Raw genomic sequence first — 20088 nt, 5'->3', positions numbered from 1 at the left:
GTCACTTGTTGGTTTTGTTGTCTTACAGAGTGGAGAGAAGTTTTTTCAATTTGCAAACAAGGGAAATATCTGGAAAACATCAGATTTTCCTATTACTATGTAGCTGTGTGGAAAATGGATTGGAGACCAAGAGACTGGAGGCAGGAGGCCATTTAAGAGCTATTTAACAACAATCCAGGGAAGAGATGAGGATGATCTGAGATAAGGTGGTGGCTGTGTGAGTGGAGAGATTGGATATATAGGGAGACATTTCTGAGAGAGAATTAGCAGATGAAATCATCATTGGGGAGGGGCAAGAGGGGCTAAAATTTAGAGGGCATTAGCAACAATTGTACTGCTTCTCCAACATAGAAACAAGTACTCTTTTAGCACCCAGTTAGAGATGATAGTTAGTTAAAATAAGAAGTTACCAAAGGATGGAAAACATCTTCATCCCTTGCCCCACTGCCCCATACTCTCCCACATCAGCTTCCCTCAGCAACAGCCCAGTAGAGTTGCAGGATCTATATCCCCCACCCTCATACCAACCTCAGCTGAATTGCCTGTATGCCAAAATTTGCTAGTTGTAATTGGTTGCACTTGGTGAGTGGTTAGATGTGAAGAGAAGGGGAAGAAGAGGGTGATGTAAAAAAAAATGACCCAGAAATCTTTAGCTAAGGTGATTGGGAGGATAATGGTACCATTAATAGAAATATAGAAATCAGAAAAGGAGCAGGTTTAGGGGGCTGACCTCAGTTTTGAACATATTAAATTGGAAGGGGGGGCAATGAGATAGAAATAATAATAGCATTTATAAAGTGTTTAAGGTTACAAAGTCCTTTTACATATGTTTATCTCATTTAATCCTCATAACAATCCTGTGAAGTATTTGCTTTTATTATGCCATTTCACGAATGAGGAAACTGAGCCTGAGAAAAGTTCAGTGACTTGTAAATAAGTAAGTATCCAAGACAGGGATTCAAACTCAGATCTTTCTAATTCCAAGTTCCACATTATCTATTGCACCATCTACTTGTCTACAAGTAAGTACTGGAAAAAGGCAAGGACTAAATTGATCAGGGCTAAGGATAAAGATTGGATCAAATGGTTTAGATAATCATGAAAGACGTGGGAGTGGAAGAGATGTCCAAAGCAACATTGGGGAAAATATATGCAATCAGTCATGGAATCCACCATTCTGGATAGCCTAGTGACTGAGACCTCTCCTCACTGCCGCCACCTCCCATTAGGACAACCCTAGTGTATCCATCTGTACACATGATGGAAAGAGCACTGTATTTGGAATCAGAGGACATGGGTTCAAATCCTAACTGCATCATCTACTGCTTTGTAACCTTGGTAAGTCATTTCCATTCCCCTAGGCCTCAGTTTCCTCAATGTGGTAAAATGAGTATAATGGACTAGACAGACTAGATTCCAACTCTAATAATGTGATCTGTGACCCTATGACTTACTTATAAAGGAAGGTACACCCAGGGGCCAGACCCAGAAGAGAATAACCCATCCAACAAAGAGAAGATTGAAGCTACCCTGGCCAGTGTGCTAGGAGGTCAAGGCTTTAATAAAGAGCTCCCAATCAGGACAGAAGATAGGACTTTCCACCCAAAAAAAGATTCCAAAAACTCTCCGGGCCAGAGGAGGAAAATTACTTTGGCTCCAGAGACTAAGTATATCACAATTATTTATGAATCCCTTTAACAGTTTAGGAGGTTTTCATCTGGAGAATGAGACCTCATCTATGCCTGAACTGACCTGTCCGCAGTTTAACTTTAACTGCACCAGCCCAGGCCAAACCTTGAACCATAACCTGGTTCTCTAGCCTGCTTTCCAAAAACCCCCACCCCCGCCACAGCTCTAACATAGATTTGTTATTAGTCCCCAGTCACCACCAGGGAGTGAAGAGCCCACTATAAATTAAAGCCCATCCTTATTGTCCCCAGGAGATAGGGAACAGTTAGGGATGTTTTTTCTCAGGTTGCTGATGGAGAAACTAGGGCACAGCAGGGGAAAGGGATTTGACATCCATGGTGAGGGGGTGGGGGAGTGAAGGGAGGGGGACTAAAAGAACCAGTTCCATCCACCAGATGGCAGTACATCCTAAAAATCAGTGTTCAATAAGGCCTCAACCATTGAATACCCAGTTGTCACAGATTTTATCACTTGTCTGCTATTTAAGAAAACAAAACCAAAAACAATCCAAGCTCAAAACGTTTCACCTGTGGTTAAGCAGTCTCGCATTGAGCCTTACATGGTGATGATTAGAATAAATAAGGGAGAATAAACCCCAGAGAGTGAAGTGCCTTATGTCCAAGGTCACACAGTGAGTCAGTCTATAGCCTGGTTAGGACTAGGAGCTAGGCCTCCTGACTGGGCTCCATCTGATAGCACCATATCTACTCCTGCTTTTTTTGTTTTCTGCTTGGAGAAAGAAACAAAGAAATAAAAGGAGACAGAGAAGGGAAGAGATTTCCCCAAGATGCCACTGAAATGTGAGCCACAAAGTCCCAGCAGCGTCCTGACTCTGCCACTCACCATCTGTGTGACATTGGGCAAGCCAATTAATCTCTAGGGCCTGTTTCCTTGTCTGTGAAAGGCACAACTATGGCTTTCAGGAGGTCCTTTCTTACGCTAGAATTCTGTGATGTACCCCCACACTCACTTGACAGCAGTGGCAAGGCGCAGGGGCCGCACACCAGGTGTTGCAAAGCGCAGAGTGTTCATGTAAGCCACATGCTGCAGGGCGTGGTTGAAGGTCTCCACGTCATCTCCCTCCAGGGTGAGTAGGGACTGCGAGGGATTCACGTGGACCTGGGCCCCAGACATAGACAGAGCTGTGAGCAGGACCAGGGGCAGGAAAAGGAGGGGCCAGGTAGGGCAGGGGGCAGGAAGACATGCGAGGCAGGTGAAGGGAGGCCTGTACCTTCATGCCTTTGCCCAGGCTCTCGAAGTCCCTATAGTCCAGCCCCTCCCGACATGCATAGAGGCACTCGATAACCTCACGGCTCTCCAAGCGGCCTGAGCGCACACTGAAACCAGCCAGGTAGCCGTGGAAGTAGTGGTGAATCGGCAGAGGGTCTCCTAGGGTGGGAGCAGGAGATGAGGGAGATAAGAGGAGAGGGGGAAGAAAGAAGGAGGGAGACAAAGGAAAAGGAGAAAGGGGCAAAATAGGAGAGAGGAGGACAAAAAGGGGGCATGGGAGAGGAAAGGAAGAAGGAAAAGGGATCAGAAAAAGGTGTAATGAAAGATACAGGTAATAAAACTAGAAGGGAAAGGATAAACTACTGAAAGCCAAAGGAGAAGCAACAGGACTAAATGACAAGTCCAGTGGAGCAAGCACTGGAACAAGGAAATCAGACCAAGAAGGAGAGAAGAGGAAAAGGGAGCCACAGAGGAATCTAAAGGAGTGGTCTGCCAAGACACAGTCCGGTTCCCAAGCCAGGCTGTATGCCTCCCCTCCTACATGGCCTAGCAACACTACTCAGAAGGATTGGGTGTCAGCTTCAGAAGATGCTCAGATACACCACCAAGTCTTCCTCCTTTCTACCTCTGTCACCTCCACCCCAGTCAATGTCAGGCTAATCAGAAAACCACCTTACCTTGTTCTGTGGAGGTACACCACAGAGTTTAATGGGCCCTGCATGGCTGTCTTTGCTTAGGTCATGGTTCCCTAGAGAGGGATGAACTGGTGCAGGATGGGGCTGGAGAGGGCACCAGGAAAGAAATACACATTGGTCCAGTTCCCCAATGGAAACTGCTCCTTGCACAAGCATACCATACCTTGGTTCAAATCTGTGCTGTTGTCTCCTCCTTTCTCCTTCTCTTTGCTTTTTTCCTCTGTAAGGAAGAGAACCCGTGAGTTCAGGGTGGCCAAAAGGAATGAAGGAGAGGCCTTTCCCTTCTGCCCAAACACGTCCTACTTGGGAATCTTTAGGCAGCTTCCAAGCTGGACTCTCCTCCATGAACTACTCAATATCAATCTCCCAGACCTCAGTGTGATCTGATGAATTTTATAAAAGTATTTTATTATTTCCAGTTACATGTAAAACGAGTTTTCATATTTGTTTTCATGAGATTTTGAGTTCCAAATTTTTCTCCCTTCACTCTTCCTCCCCAAGACAGAAAGCAATCTGATACAGGTTATATATGTACAATCACATAAATATAATCGGATGAAATTTCAAATGTGATACTCCGAAATCTATAGCTTCAAATAAAAGAAGCAAAAGGAGAAACGCCTTTGATGGATTTCTGAAGGGTTCTTCTCCAAAGAAGATTATTCTCTTTCTCCTTCTCCTTCTCCTTTCTCCTTCTCCTTCTCCTTCTCCTTCTCCACTAATGATGGAGTAAGGACAAACCAGACAAAAATTAGAGGAGGATTCAGCTGAGCCATTGGTAGACTTTTCTAGCAGTCTGAGATGCTGACCAGTTTCCACAACTATGGGATCTCCTTCTCCAGAGCTCTTTAAATATAGGAGATTCCTGGTTTTTTGGACTCAGGGTTCACTTGCTCAGATGTAAGGGGACGCATGAGATACCTTTTGCTAGCCTAGCAAGCAGTTTACTGTATCCCTATCAGTCACTCTACTTTCACTAACCCTAATCCACTAACCACCCCCTGGTGGTCCTCATCTTAGTTTTGTCCGTGAGTGGCTTCTGGATAGGGATAAGAGGTGGCGTAGGACTCACCAGTCCAGCAGGCCCCAATCATGAGAGCAGGCTCTTGGCGAGGGGGGTGGATTGAGGCCATTGTCATGGATGAGAGCAGGGTCAAAGGAGATTCCATCCACATAGAGTGTGACTGTGGGGAACTCAAGGTTCAGAGCATAGTGATGCCACTCATCATCACAGACCTGGAAAGGGTAACAGAGCAGGAGAGAAATTAAAGCAGGACCATCCTCCTTACTTAGTCTTTAAGGTCTCAATAGCATTAATCCCTGCTTCCTGGGTGAGAAGGGAGACCTTACTTCTCAGTGTTAGTCCTTTAATATCAAGATCTGCCTTCAAAGTAGGCGACCTAAAAAAATATATATATTTCCAGGTGTCACAGTGCTTAGATTTCCACCATTAGAGATCCCCTTCTTTTAAGTATTGTACATTTCCAGTATGTTTCTAAATATGCAAATATCCCTTAGAGTAAAGTCATTTATCATGTAAGAGTACTGGGCCATTGATGTCTCAAAGAGCAAGGAAAAGAGAAAAAAATGGAAAAGCCTCAAAAGCAAACTATCTCTTTCATACTTTTCCCAGGGCTAGTCTTGATGACAGAAGGAGGAAAGACTAAGGAATGGAGAAAGGGTAATGAGGTGATACAAATCCTAGAGAGATTAAGAGATGAGAATTACCAGTTCCTATTCTCAGCAAAGGAAAGACCTGAGAATGTTCTAATTTTCCAAGGACTGAGGATCTGCTTCCTAGATTACCCAGGCCTGCCATTTTGCATATGTGACTCTTTCGCCACTTGAACCAGGGCATAAACAAGAGACATCAAAGAAGGAGAAAAAAAACCACCAAACAACCTATTTCAGCTGCTTCTTGTGGTCAGCTAGTGATAGGTTTGTTGAAAATGGTTCTTGGCTTTAATTAGCTTTTAAATTTATCTGCCGATTTTAAAAGTATACATGTTTTTTTGTCACCTATAACCATGGACAATCAAGAGTCAGCAGTCTGGGGACAATATACAGAAAAGAACTAAGAAACTAAGGTCTGTTGAGGTTAATTGGCAACTACTCCCTACTCCCTCTCAACCTGGGAAGGCTTTTTGCAGGAGTTAGGCTCTGGAAGAAGAAACGAGGGATAACGGTGGTTGTGGAGAAACTTGTTGTAAGCAGAAAGACAGCATTGGAAGGAAATAGCAGACGAAGATATTTTCCCCATCTATTGTGTGTCTCCAGGAGTCTGAGTTTTCTATTGCACCATCCTCACCTGCCTCCAATTCCAAAGGAACTTGACTGACGTGGCACCTCTCCAGCAAAGGCCAGTAAAGGAAAGCAATTCGGCAGCCCATGGACTGTCAGCCAGTAGTGGGAGAAGCCATCCTCTGTGGGAAGAAGTTGGGGAGACAGAGATCAGACACCAAAGACTAAGGACAGGAGTGAGTTAAAGCAAAAGGAGAGAGTAGACGTTTTGAGTCCTCTCAAGGTCTATGACCAAGCTAAGAGAAGTGACTTGCTAAGGTTCTACAGATGGTGAAAGAGTAGGAAACAGATGTATATTCATACCTAAAAATATCCCATTATAGTACAGTGGAGTAGGCCCATGTTGGAAGGAAATTAGAGTGAAAGGGATAATGAAATCCATTCACCCACTTATCAACTTTGTTTTTGTTTAGTCCTTTTTTTCCAGTCATGCCTGACTCTTAGTGACCCCATTTGTGGTTTTCTTGGCAGAGATAATGGAGTGGTTTGCCAATTTCCTCTCCAGCTCATTTTACAAATGAGGAAACTGAGGCAAATAGGGGTTAAGTGACTTGCTAGTAAGTCACACAGGGTCACACAGTTAATAAGCATCTGAGGATGGGATAGAGCACCGGCCCTGGAGTCAGGAGTACCTGAGTTCAAATCCGGCCTCAGACACTTAACACTTACTAGCTGTGTGACCCTGGGCAAGTCACTTACCCCAATTGCCTCACTAAAAAATAAAAAGAAATAAGTGTCTGAGGCTGCATTTGAACTCAGCAAGATGAATCTTCCTGACTCCGGACCTGTCTCTCTATCCACTGTACCACCAACTCAATTACATTGATTACATACCTATATATACAAAACAATGGGCTAAGAATTGGGTTGGGAAAAGTGGTGCCCAAGTATGTGTTGATAAGGGTGAACATTCCAATGGATTGCAGGAGTATTTGGTTCTCTTACCCACATTTATGGGTAGAGATGGATTATATATTTATTGAGCTGGACAGGGACCAGAAAAGTCATCTAGCCCAACCCCTTCATTTTATAGCTGAGAAACTGAGGCCCAGAGAGGTTCATTGACTTGCTTCATTCAAAGCTAATTCACTGCAGAGCAAGGTCTAGAGACTAAGGGTCCTGTCTCCTGCTTTGGCGCTCACCATTCTGGACAGTGTTGCACACGATGGTTTCCTCCTCTTTCTTGCCCTTGCTCAGGGTCACTCCATGTTTCATCCAGAAGGATAAAGTGAAATGGTCCACTGAGGCCATCTTGGGAGGCAGATCCAACACCACCCCCACTGCCCAGGGGGACCTGCACAGCCTGGGTTCCCGTTGAACCAGTAGATGAGGCTGCTGTCCTGACTGTAGTGCACGGAGAGCCCCGCCGTCCAGTTAGCATTAGGGGCCAGGCATAGGGAGCAGATCCACCTCCCCTGTGGCAGCACCTGTAGGGCACCCCCGCCCCCAAGAAGACAGAATTATTAGAATGGAGATTGAGCAGATTTGAGATAGCCATCCCTCAAAATGGCGAACGGATGGAAGGAAGAAAAGTTTAAGTATCTTTTCCAGCCTGCCCAAACCACAGTCTTTTTTTTTTTAGTGAGGCAAATCGGGGTTAAGTGACTTGTCTAGGGTCACACAGCTAGTAAGTGTTTAAGTGTCTGAGGCCGGATTTGAACTCAGGTCTCCTGCTCCAGGGCTGGTGCTCTATCCACTGTGCCACCTAGCTGCCCCCATGCTGGTCTTTTGAAGCTCAGATTGAGGGCCACCTCCACCAGGAAGCCTTCCCAGACTGACTCTCCCAGCCCTGTTTGCCCTCAATGCACCTTGTTTTTGTTTTTGTTTTTGTTTTTTTTTAGTGAGGCAATTGGGGTTAAGTGACTTGCCAGGGTCACACAGCTAGTAAGTGTTAAGTGTCTGAGGCCGGATTGAACTCAGGTCCTCCTGACTCCAGGGCTGGTGGCTCTATCCACTGTGCAACCTAGCTGCCCCATGCTGGTCTTTGAAGCTCAGATTGAGGCCACCTCCACAGGAAGCCTTCCCAGACTGACTCTCCAGCCCTGTTTGCCCTCAATGCACTTTGTTTTTGTTTTTGTTTTTTTTTAGTGAGGCAATTGGGGTTAAGTGACTTGCCAGGGTCACACAGCTAGTAAGTGTTAAGTGTCTGAGGCCCCGGATTTGAACTCGGTACTCCTGACTCCAGGGCTGGTGCTCTATCCACTGCGCATCTAGCTGCCCCCCCCTCAATGCACTTTGGGCCATGCAGTGCTGTGTCAGGATTGCCTCTGTCAATTCTATCCATCCCTTTTGTCTCAACATTTTTGGGAATAGGGGGTAAATCTAATCTTTCCTTTACCCCAAGAATCTGAAAGCTCATACTTATTGACCCTAGAGAATGGTTTAAGGAAGTATTCTTGGAAAGAGAGAGACATGGTCATGGGCGTGCTGAGGAAGAGCAACGAAAGGCCATGACTACTCAGGGTTGGGGTAGGGAAGGGGGGCACACCACAGAGTTTTTCGAAGGGCCCTTTCTGAATAGTTGTCCCGATCACAGCCCTTGGCCACATGACTGGTCTGCAGCTCGATGTGCCTGAATGTTTCACAATGGCTCATCACAAGTTTCTAGGCGGATGCCAGGAAATAAGGCCGGCTCCCAGCACCAGGTGCAATACTCAATCCCTTTTGCTCCAGCCTGTAGGGAATGGGGGGCGGGGCAAAGGAAAGGACAAGTAAGCCATCTCCCCCATATTAACTATTCCAGTTCCCCAACTCTATGGATTCTAGTTTAGCCCCAGCTTAGGCCAAGCCTGCTCAATCCACACTGCAAAATCCTGCTCTGTTGCCGTCTACGCCTTTCAATCCCTCTACTTGGGGGTCAGGCATCCCCCAGACTGAACCATGTGACCATCACAAAAGCCCAGAGATGGGCAAACTGAGAGCCACATGTTCAGTTTACTTCATCCTTCCAGGTCTGGATTAAGGGCCAGGGCATGAGGGGCGAGGTCTGGGCCTCGCTCACACTTGCCAGCTGGGCTTGCACGTGGGCTTTCACCTGGATCTCTACCTCAGCAATCATCAGCTGCCCTCTTCTTCCGCACAGTCATAGGCGGTCACTGTGAATTTATTAGAGCCGCTCCCCACTGTATTGCAGTTTCCTCTGTGTTATCCAATGTTTACCTAGAAGATAAGATGATGCTATCATCGAAGTAAAGAAAGGCAGGAAAGAGGGAATCTCGATCGAGAGGGCCGAGGGAAACAGGCAGGGGAGCAAGAAGACAGGGGTGAGGGGAGAGGAGAGAGGACAATGGAGAGGAAAAGACAGGGGACGGGAGAAAAGGGAGATGCGAGGATGAGAGAGGGGTAGACAGGAGAAAAAAATAGACGTGGGGAGAGCAGGAGGAAGAGAGGGGAAGACGGAGAGACAGAGAGCAATGGGTTCAATGATGGATAACAAATTGGACAGTAAGAAGTTGTCCAGGAAGATGTGCAATGAAATCTGGGATAAGCAAGGATTTGTGTTCCAGTTGAGAGATCTGGGGAACAAGAGTTATGACATCAGGGTGGGAGTAGGGATGAACTCACCATCATTGTCAATGAGGAAAGGAGTGTTGGGGGTGAGGATCTCATAATAGCAGATCTGGCTGTATTGTGGGGAGCAGTCACCATCAATAGCCTCTACTCTTAGAATTCGGTCATACAGCTTCCCCTCTGTCACTGATGCCGGTACAGCCGCTCCACAAATACTGGGGCAAACTCGTTCACATCATTTACTCTCACGTGCACAGTTGCCCTGTGCATCCCAGGGGAAGGAAAAGGGTTAGCATTGTTGTAATGTCCAGAGAACCTTAGGGTGCCAAAGTTTGGACCAGAAAGGGAGAATTCCAGAACTAACCTGCATCTGAGACTATAGCAGGACTGTATTCATTAGGTCCCCTAGCCTCACTCCCCCATCCAGCTCCTAGCTGTCCTAGCCTGTGCTACCATAGACCCCATGGTAAAAAGCATGAGTCCAAAGGGAAGAGGTGCCCAAAGGAGGAAGCAAAACACCCACCTCAGGGGAGGGAGTTAAATGGTTCCCTAAGAGATGATATAGCTGTGTGACCCTGGGCCAGTCATTGCCCCACCAAAAAAAAATAAAGATAATATAGTTAGCTTCATAAGGGGGTCATGACGAAGTGGGCTCCTAATATGAGACTGGAATTCCAGAGAGTGAACTGGGAAGCATTAAGAGTCCTCCTAGGGGAAGCTAAGTGGGCACAGTGGATAGAGTACCAGCCCTGGGAGGCAGGAGTACCTGAGTTCAAATCCAGCCTCAGACACTTAACACTTACTAGCTGTGTGCCCCTGGGCAAGTCACTTAACCCCATTGCCTCACTAAAAAAAATTAAAAAAAAAAAAAAAGAGTCCCACCTAAAGGGTCAAAGCATTTGGTCCTCCTGAAGAGTTGATGGCTGGGTGGAGCAGTGGATAGAGCACTGGGCCTGGAGTCAGGAAGACTCATCTTTATGAGTTCAAATCTGGCCTCACTTAAATAAGCTATATGACCCTGGGCAAGTCCCTTAGCCCTGTTTGTCCTAGTTTCCTCATCTGTAAAATGAGCTGGAGAAAGAAATGGCAAACTGCTTCAGTATCTTTGCCAAGTAAAGCCCAAATGGGTCATGAAGAGGTGGATATGACTGAACAACAAGCATTGACATCAAATAGCCCCATCGGGAAATGTGGGCTAGAAAACCAAGAGCAAAATCCAAAGTGAAAAAGTCAAACTAACTATAAAAAGTAATGGGAATGTGTGTAGCATTTACATATGAGGGGCATGTGCTGTGTAATGTGTACATATCACGTGTTTGAGGAGAAAGAATGTTGTCTGTGTGGCATGTTATGGATCTGTGTGGTTTGTATAGAGGAAGTGTATCTATGCAATCTATGGGACGTGCGCCTGGGACTGAAGTTTCTGAGGAGCAAGGACCATGTCCTTCACTGAATATTCTGATCACCACCCATCGTTGTGGATGTTTGACAGTCACTGAACAGGGGTGGTAGGGGGAGGGGGTGGTGCTGATATTAGTAAGGAATCATTATAATCTTAGGAGAAGGGGCAGGATCTAGAGAAGAGAACTCTAGTAGTGAAAGGACAGATTCACTCACTTGTGTGACTTCTTGGTATTGGCCCCATCTGGACCTTCGCCACAGTCATAAGCCTGAATGGTGAAGCTGTGCTCCTTCTGAGCCTCGCAGTCTACCGGCTCCTTGGCTCGGATCAACCCCTCTCCGGTCGCCTTGTCCAGGATCACAGCCTCAAAGGGAACCCCAGCCCCATGCAGTCGGAAGCCACAGATTTCACCTGGTCAGGGAAGAAAAGAAGATCGTGTGATTCCCATCGGCTTCTCCTCTAACTTCCCCTTCACCCCCATCCACATTATCCCCTCCCATCTCCTGTTGCATCAGGCCCTGACACTCCTCCTAAATCTTTATTCTCATCTTCCCTTTGACCAGATCTAGAGTTCTAGCCCCTTCCCCCACCCCTCCCCGAGTTAATAAGAACCCAGTCCGCTTCTTCCTGTGCTTCCAGAACAGAGATCCTGATAAGGTCTACTGAATCCAACCCCTATCCATGTCCTGCCCTCTGATCCCCCTTTTCCCTCCCTTATCCTTAGCGCCTTTTTCATTTGCCTCTATTCCCTCTTCCTAAAGTTTTCCCTATTCTCTTCCTTCTACTCTCTCTCTCCCTTCTTTCTCCCCATGCCTTCTAATTTCCCCCTATACATTCCTATGCCTATGTCTCCTCTTCCTTGTCTCTGCCTACCCAACCCCTGCTTTTCCCTCCATTACCAGCATAACGCAGAGGGGCATCCTTGTCCAGGGCAAAGAGTGGTGGGTTGAGTAGGACGGTGTTGTCATTCTCCATGACAATGCCCTGATACTCTGCTTCTATCCATGGCTTGTGTTTGTTGGCTGACACCCCAGGAAACAGAGAGGAAGACCCTGTGAGTCAAGACCCCGCTCTATGAACAACCCCTCTAGGCCCAGGCCTTGGCTGCCCTTTGCCACCTTCTTCACCCACCCCTTCCCCACCTCCAACTCCTCCCCTTTGTTATCCTCCCCCTACACTTGCAAAGATAATCTTTTTTAGAGTTGGAAGGGGACCTTGGAGGCCAGAGACAGCCGAAGCCCAGAGGTTAATAGACTTACCCAAAGTCAAACGGGTAATAAGTAGCAAAGGAGTATTCTACCCCAGCTCCTCTGCCCCCAGGTCCGGTGCTCTTTCCACTATCCTACATCCTTCTGGAAGGACACCAGCCCAACCCCAGAGAACGGAGTGAGGACATGACATAAGCTAGGGAGGCAAAGGGCAGAACATATGGCCCATTCTTTCTATTTCCAGGGCACCCATCTATACATTGGAGACCTCGGGTCTGCTCTAAATATCAGGGTCACCCTTCAGGTCCTTGGGAGAGTAGCAGGAGGGGAAGGGGCAGAGGAAGCAATGAGAAAGAAGATAAGGAGAGATTGAGGTCACTGTGGAGCTAGGGAGGGGTTTGAACCCCACTTCCTCTGGATTTCAATTTAAATTCCCTCATTTGTCATGTCATCTACCCCAGCCTCTCTCAATCCAGAACTATGCCCTCAGGGAAAAAAATAAAAGTAGGGGGAGGAAGAAAGAGATATAGGGCAAAGGAGGGAGACTCCATTGGAAAGATCAGGGATAGAGGAAAGATATCAATGCCATGAATTGGACCCAATGGTGCCAGCATCATAGAGAATTATTGAGCTGGCCTACATACATCACTAATCCTTCCTGTGCCCCCCCACCAAACGCACACATCTGCCAGTCCCCAGGATTGTATCTCCTACAATCCTCAAATCCAGCCCAAGCCTGGAGTTAAGCTCTGAGTCCCCTATCTCTTGAACTTTAGCAAGCCTTGCTCCACTTTTTGTTTCTTATCCATATGCAAGATCTAGTCTTCATTCTTTTTGCCCATCTGAGACCATTCCAAAAGGGCACAGCGTTTCCCTTGTTTCTACCCAAAGGGATCAGCTGAACCTTCCCCCAATCCTCCCTCAAAGATCATGTTAGCTCTGAAGCAATGGATTTGAGATATAAGATAGGCCATGTGAAGAAGCTATATCAGGTGTCCCAGCGGGCCCAAGTTTCCCAATAGACACTTGTTTAGAATTCTACCTTCCTGCCCCACTGCCCTTGCTCTCTACTCAACCAAAAAACTCCACTGGGAAATAGACAGCTGTGTCTGTGTTCAGCCCTTCTTCCACCAAATCCTAGGCTCTTAAATTATATTAATGAAGTTATAATTTCCCTTGTATGGGAGGGAGTGATGGCAGTCATGTCACCAAGAACAATTAAATCACCAAGTGGGAAGTTTATCTCAAATGTCAGATAGGGAATATGCCTGCTGAATCCAGAATCCTCTATGCCAGGATTCTGAGGGAGCAAAGCAGTTACCCTCAGCCCCTTGGTGCATCGTAGACATCATATCCGTCCCTGCTCCCTCCACAGCGGAGGGATGAGCCACAAGATGGTGAACAGGATAGATAGAAAAGGGTGTGGCAGGACACAAAAAAGCTGAGGTTGAGGCAGGAGATGCAAAGAGAAAGAGGAAGAGCAACAGAGCAACAAGCAATAGGCAAGACAGAGATGGAGTACAAGATGGGAGGGGAACAGGTGGAACCAGGGCAAGCTTCTCTCCCTGGTTCTCACCCTCAGCTGTTCTCACCCTTTTTCCTCTCCTCTCTTCCCTCCTCCCTCATTTTCATTCCCTCCTTCTTCTCCCTCCTTTTCATCTGTCCTCTCTCCCTTACTTCCTTCCCTTCTTTCCCTTCCCCCCACGTCTCTCCTCTTTCCTACCTTCTCCCGTCCCCCATCTTCTCTCCTTCCTTTCTCTGCTCCCCTTTTGCTCTCCCCACCAGTTCTTCCCTCTTTCCTCCTTTTTCTTCTCCTGTTTTCTCCCCTTCAGTTCTCTCCCTTTTCTTCCCCCAATTCTCCTCTCCCTTTCTCCTTTCCTTCCCTCCACCCCAGTTCTTCTTTCCCCTCTCAGGTGATCCCTCCCTGCCTTCCTCCCCACTCATTTCTCCCCTTCCTTTTCTTCTTTTTTACTTCATTTCTCCCCTTCTCCCCCACTTCTCTTTCCTCTTCTCTTCCCCAGTTTTCCCTTCTCTTCTCCTCATCCCCCAGTTTTTCTCCTCTCCCCTCCCCCCCAGTTCTTCTTACCCTGTTTCTTTCCTTTCCTTCTCCTTGTCTTTTTCATATGCCTCATCATCTCTGTTCGGCTCTGAGTGTCTTTGCCCTCTCTCTCACTTCTCTCTTTCCCCTTGTTTTTTTCTCGCATCCCCCCATCTTTTTTCTCAGGTCTTTAACTCTGCCCTGTTCTTTTTCCACCTCGCTTTCACCTCTGATAACTCTTTTCTCTCTTTTCAGTCCTTATATTTTTCTACCACACCTGTTTCTCTCATCCTCTTCCTCCTACGTCTTTCCATTAGCTTTCTGCCCCAAACCTCACTCTCTTCTCCCTCTTTCTCTCTCTTTCTCTCTCTCTGTCTCTCTCTGTCTCTCTCTGTCTCTGTCTGTCTGTCTCTGTCTCTCTCTCTGTCTCTCTCTCTCTCTGTCTGTCTGTCTCTGTCTCTGTCTCTGTCTCTCTCTGTCTCTCTCTCTCTCTCTGTCTCTCACCTTACCCAACTGAATGTATGGTAAAGGGTTCCTAGGCTGTGGTAACCCACAGCTCAGCTGTGTGCCAGCATGAGAACATATAGCCACATGAACATGCAAAAACATACGTGCTCTGAATGGCTGAACTACAGAGAATGGTTTCTCCCTGGACTGTATAGAGAAAAATCAGATCAATTTGTCACACATTCACAGAAAAGATAGCCCCTTGAGAATTGTGTAGATATGAAGATATGTGCCACCCCTCACATACAACTTCTCCTGAGACCTGAGAAAACCAATGTGCAAACAACAAGAAGAGATGAGCAATTAATATGGTGTGATCGAGAAAGAGAGGGGAAGGACATTGGCTCAGGAAGAGGAGAACCCCCGGGAGCGGGGGAGAGTGAGAAACACATGGGTGAAGAGCCTGTGAAGAAGCATGCAGCACTTGGGAAAGGATGGAGAGAGGATGGATGGAAGGAAAGACACAGGTCAGACTCAAAGAGCTTTAGCATCTCCTGCCCACCTCCCAACTCTCTAGCCCCCTTCCCCACCAGCACCCCCCACCCCCACCCCCATCACTCACCTTTATTACAGAAGCTGGTGGGGAGCAGGGAGGTCAGAAGGAGGGGAGCAGCAAGGGGGCCATGGTGTGGGGCAGGGCAAGGAGACCGCTCTCCCTGGGAGCTTCCTCCTTATTCCACCTTCAGGAGAGGATGCTATGGGGAGGAGGGTCAAAGGATAAGCAAGGGAGTGACAGTGGAGGGGAACCTCATGGATTAATCCGTCAGAGGCAGGCCAGGGGCAGACCGACCTGTGTAGATAAGGTGGTGGGGAGGGGGGTAGCAATGGCTCTCTTTCCCTCCCGCTCCCCGGGTTTTCTACGCTCCCTCACTCACTCCCACCCCATCCCTGCTACTGCAGAATGATGTCAGCATAGCCGGGTGGGATTGATGGGACCTCTAGCCAATGGGGTGACTAGAGGGGCTGGCGCTGCAGGGAGGGAGGGGACCAATGGGACTGTGGTGCTGGTGCTGGAGAATGTGGTGGGGGGCTTTTTTTTTTCCTGACTGCAATTTGGGGGGAGCAGGGAAACTGCAGGGGAGGCAGGAGAGCATGGAATGAATGGAAAACCAGAGCAACATGAGATGCAGGAGATGTACGACAGGGAGGGAATGGAACCTTTGGAAGACTGGGGAGGGAGCTGTCTCCTAAACACGACCCCTCCTCTCACCTATGCACTCACTCCCCCTTGGACCCTCTTTCCCAGAATGATCCTTCAGCTTCTCCTGGAAGCCACAGGGACTAAACACATAGCCCCAATCCAAGGAGACCCCAACATTCCACCTCCCAGCCTGAAAGATCCTAGAGAGACATCCTGGGCTTCTCAGTATTCAAATAGAGAGAACTCCAGGGTTAACATGAGGAAAGCAGTGTCCCCTTTCTTATATCCTCCTGCTGGGACAATTCACCTATAATGCCTACAATGCACCAGAATGTAGGAAAATTCATTCCCATGGACCAAAAATGAACACAGACATAAAGGTATCTATGGACACCAACATTTTTTTTCTGTCAAGGCTCCCTTCTAATGTCTGACCATTATTTTCCCCATATTCAAAGCCAGGCTCTAATACTGAATCCTGCTTATTCCAGCACTTTGGAAGTTGGGAATAGCAATGTGTAAGAACTGAGGCTGGACAATAGAAGCCACAGCCTGAATATAGGAAGAAGCCATGAGAGATTCTAGAGGCAGAAATGTATAGACAAGGCCAGATGAGGAAGAAGCCATTGCTGTGGGAGGGAGAGACAGGCTTTTCCTGGTGACAAAGGGGAGCCTCTGTGTCTCCAGCCAGAAAGTGGAGAGTTCCTCTAAACACCCAGCCAGGTTCACCATTCATCCTTTCTCCAGGGCACTGGAGCTGTGGCCCAATTCCTCCTCAAGCTGCAGGTTTCTCATTTAGGGTCCAGTGATTGTCACCACTCCTTACTCCTGGCTTCATCTAAATGGAAGGGGTAATACTAAAGGGAGGGGGAGCTGTGAAAGAGAACAGATGAATGGAGTTCAAATCTCCTCAGTGATTGCTGGCCAGCTTCCTGGGTAGCATCATCTTCTGTCTTTTGATTCTCCTGGATCTGTGACTCAGTATTGGACTATCAGGATCCTGTTAGCCCACATCTTATTTGAATGCTAGGTGGTCCCATGAGATCCCTCTGAGCTAGCCACCTACACCCAGGAATAGCTCTTCTGCCTAAGGAGAAGAAATACTCAGCCTTCTGAAGCATCACTGAGAAGAAGTTCACACTCTTCCTACAAGAAAAGAAAGGCTAGCTTTAAACGAGGAAAGCTTTGGCTACTCTACAACCTATACCAACACACCAACCCCCATCTCCTTTTGCCTAATTCCTCAGGAAAAACTGAGGTCCAGAACAACCTGGCAATATCCCAATTAATCAACAAGTAATCATTTCTTAAGAATTTATGTGGTAGGGCAGCTAGGTGGTGCAGTGGATAGAGCACTGGCCCTGGAGTCAGGAGGACCTGAGTTCAAATCCAGCCTCAGACGCTTAACACTTACTAGCTGTATGACCTTGGCAAGTCACTTAACCCCAATTGCCTCACCAAAAACAAAACAAAAAAAAAACAACTCAGTAGTGAAAAAAATTTTGGGCAGCCAGTTGGCGCAGTGAATAGAGCACCAGCCCTGGAGTCAGGAGTACCTGGGTTCAAATCTGGCCTCAGACACTTAACACTTACTTGCTATGTGACCTTGGGCAAGTCACTTAAATCCAATTGCCTCACTAAAAAAAAAAAAAAAAGAATTTATGTGGTAGGCACATTGCAGTCCAGTCCCAATGCCTAGCCATCTGGCTGACACTGGCTTCTCATTTACTTCCTGCTTTCCTTTAAAAGACATCTACTATGAGCAGAACCAGAAGAACATTGTACACATTATCATCAGCATTGTGTGTTGATCTACTGTGATGGACTAGATTCTTCTCACCAATGCAATGGTACAGAAAAGTTCCAGGGGACCCATGATGGAAGGGGATCTCCAAATCCAGGGGGAAAAAAAAAAAAAAGAACTGTGGAGTAGAGATGCTGATTGAACCATACTATCTCTTTTGCTTTTGGTGCTGTTGTTTTTCTATTTTGAGGTTTTTCCTCATTGCTCTGATTCTTCTCTTATAACATTACTAATGCAGAAATATGTTTAATGTTATTATGTATATGTATATATATATATATATATATGACCTATATCAAATTGCCTGCTGTCTAGGGGAAGGGGAAGGTAGGGGAAGGAGGGAGATAAATCTGAAATTGGAAAGCTTGTATAAACAAATGTTGAGAACTATTTTTACATGTAACTGGAAAAAAAAATACTTTTATCAGGAAAAAAAGACATCTACTAGGAGACCTCGGCCTCCATCTTCCCAACCCTACTTATAAAGGTAAGATACTTGCCATATATCCCATCTGTGTGTCTGTCTGGAATATGGGTTTTTCCCATCCTTTCTACTCCTGCTTACAATCCCTACCCCTTCTACAACTCCGTTCATCTTTTGTTCTCTTGGACTTTTTTGATTACTTCACCTACCCCCTTAGGGAGCATTCCTCAAGTCTTCTTAATATTTGGATTGGGATGAGTAAATTCCTTTGAATTCTCTTCATGCCCTTGGCCATTAGCCCTGGAGCCATGCAGATTTTCCTAGAGCTAGAGGGGCCAGATGGAACTATTGACCTATGTCCTGCACATTACATAGCCAAATGGCATCCTGCAGACCACATTCATAGGTCCCATGCAATGCATAGCAAACAGAGACAAATTACTTACTGTAGATCAAATATAAAGGCCATATGTGATACACACAACATATTACACATTGAAGTTACATACACATTACATGCAATCCACCAATGGGAATTATCTAATTATATGGGTATTTTTCTCTACCATTCTAACTAGAGCATTATAATTTATCCTGGTCACTGGCTAGATAGATGCCTTAGATGTAGATGGTGCCTTAGAGATAACCTGCTGGCCTTAGATCCGGTGACCTACAGTCCTAGTCCTACGCCATGGATGGCCCAGTCTCACTCTCTCTGATTTCAGTCACCCACAAGACATTTTTTTTTTCATTTTGTTTTTTTGGTGTTAAGTGACTTGCCCAGGGTCACACAGCTAGTAAGTGTTAAGTGTCTGAGGCTGGATTTGAACTCAGGTACTCCTGACTCCAGGGCCAGTGCTCTATCCACTGCACCACCTAGCTGCCCCAAGACAGTTTTAACAGGTATTCTCAGGTATCTTTGGGCCTCCACATCTGGAATATGTGCAGGTATGGGGCAGCTCCTGGATTTAGCCCTTCCTGTCCAAGCAGAGGTTCCCCTTTGGCCAGGGAGGTCAATTGAATTTATTGACTCTCTGAAAGGTACCAATGTGCATTTCATTATCCACCTAAATGAAAATTTGGATCCTCTCCCTATGAACCATTATCTGGCATGCAAGTTTTAAAGGCTAGCTGTTAGTTGTATTCCCCAGATAAATAATACAAATTGGTAGCAAGACCCTTTGGACACATCACAGGCACAGTCTCACACTTCCTTCTGACATCTAAAGCCAAATTTGGCTAGTAGAGTATATCTCATACCAGCTCCAGAGCTATCTCTTGGCCCAAATTTCCAGAATTATCATGGCTATATAATAGTTTGCCTGTGGTGGCGCCAACTGTTTTCTTACACCCTATGTTGAATCAGTCAACATTTAGTACAGTGCATAGTCTCAACATTTGCCATTCCCTCAATAGCGAGGTGCCTTCTAGGAAATAAAGCATGAATATTTAAGGGTCATGACCCCATTTCTTGGCCTGTATAATTTCCCAAAGACCTTTATTAGATAGTTGCTCTTGTTGCCAGCCATCCAAGAAGAACTGGAATAAAAAGAGTTGGTGCAATAGAATGATATTTACATTTACTCCTACTACTCCTTCCAGAGGATGTTCTAGATACCTCACCATACTTTTATGGATTATGTCCCAGATCACCTTCACTCCTTCTATAGGTACTACCATAACTTTGGACACATGAAACCTATTAGCAATGGCTTCTGCATAGACTTTAATCTTCCTTGGCAAGTAATGAATACTGAACTTGTTGGCTAATGCCACTAGACATCTCTGACAAGCAGTATCCAACCTAACAAGTCAGAATATAGGTCACTGGGTTGGTTGTCTATACATAAAACTGAACTCTATACACAGTCTTGAAATTTGCCAGTGAAGGGCTCCTTCAAAGCCAAGAATTCTAATATGTGGATAAGATAATGAATCTCACCATCAGTAAGTATTCTACTGACAAATGCAATTGGTATCTGGTTATTCACATTCTCCCAAAATAAAACTGAAGGCAACTAGAAGATTCAGTGGATAGACCACTGGGCCTAGAGTCAGGAAGATGAGTTCAAATCCTGCCTCAGACACTTACTAGCTGTGTGACCCTGGGCAAGCCACTTAACCTGTTTGCCTTAATAT

General features: G+C 46.3%; 2 protein-coding genes across 2 annotated transcripts in view; one reads left to right on the top strand and one right to left on the bottom strand.

Annotated features, from left to right (window-relative positions):
• CLSTN3 (calsyntenin 3) overlaps nucleotides 1-15181 on the bottom strand; it is a 29792-nt gene extending 14611 nt beyond the window's left edge. Inside the window, 25 exon segments of the mRNA XM_043965846.1 lie at nucleotides 2660-2808; nucleotides 2921-3078; nucleotides 3778-3834; nucleotides 4687-4738; nucleotides 4740-4850; nucleotides 5923-5961; nucleotides 5963-6001; nucleotides 6003-6037; nucleotides 7058-7154; nucleotides 7156-7227; nucleotides 7229-7300; nucleotides 7302-7342; nucleotides 8404-8413; nucleotides 8415-8484; nucleotides 8486-8589; nucleotides 8919-8945; nucleotides 8947-8967; nucleotides 8969-8989; nucleotides 8991-9023; nucleotides 9025-9052; nucleotides 9476-9617; nucleotides 9620-9687; nucleotides 11043-11238; nucleotides 11727-11849; nucleotides 15143-15181. Coding sequence (XP_043821781.1) covers nucleotides 2660-2808; nucleotides 2921-3078; nucleotides 3778-3834; nucleotides 4687-4738; nucleotides 4740-4850; nucleotides 5923-5961; nucleotides 5963-6001; nucleotides 6003-6037; nucleotides 7058-7154; nucleotides 7156-7227; nucleotides 7229-7300; nucleotides 7302-7342; nucleotides 8404-8413; nucleotides 8415-8484; nucleotides 8486-8589; nucleotides 8919-8945; nucleotides 8947-8967; nucleotides 8969-8989; nucleotides 8991-9023; nucleotides 9025-9052; nucleotides 9476-9617; nucleotides 9620-9687; nucleotides 11043-11238; nucleotides 11727-11802 — 1718 coding nt within the window. The 5' untranslated portion in view covers nucleotides 11803-11849; nucleotides 15143-15181.
• Nucleotides 14150-20088, top strand: part of LOC122727898 (complement C1r subcomponent-like protein) — a 57239-nt gene continuing 51300 nt past the window's right edge. The window contains exons 1-2 of the mRNA XM_043965844.1: nucleotides 14150-15047; nucleotides 17954-18012. The gene's annotated coding sequence lies outside the window, so the exon portion shown is untranslated. The remainder of the gene's footprint in view (nucleotides 15048-17953; nucleotides 18013-20088) is intronic.

This window comes from Dromiciops gliroides, chromosome 5 (genome assembly GCF_019393635.1).
Source record: "Dromiciops gliroides isolate mDroGli1 chromosome 5, mDroGli1.pri, whole genome shotgun sequence".
Taxonomy (NCBI): Eukaryota; Metazoa; Chordata; class Mammalia; order Microbiotheria; family Microbiotheriidae; genus Dromiciops; species Dromiciops gliroides.
Note: the sequence above shows the minus strand (reverse complement) of the source record. Positions and strands in the feature narration are given on the sequence as shown.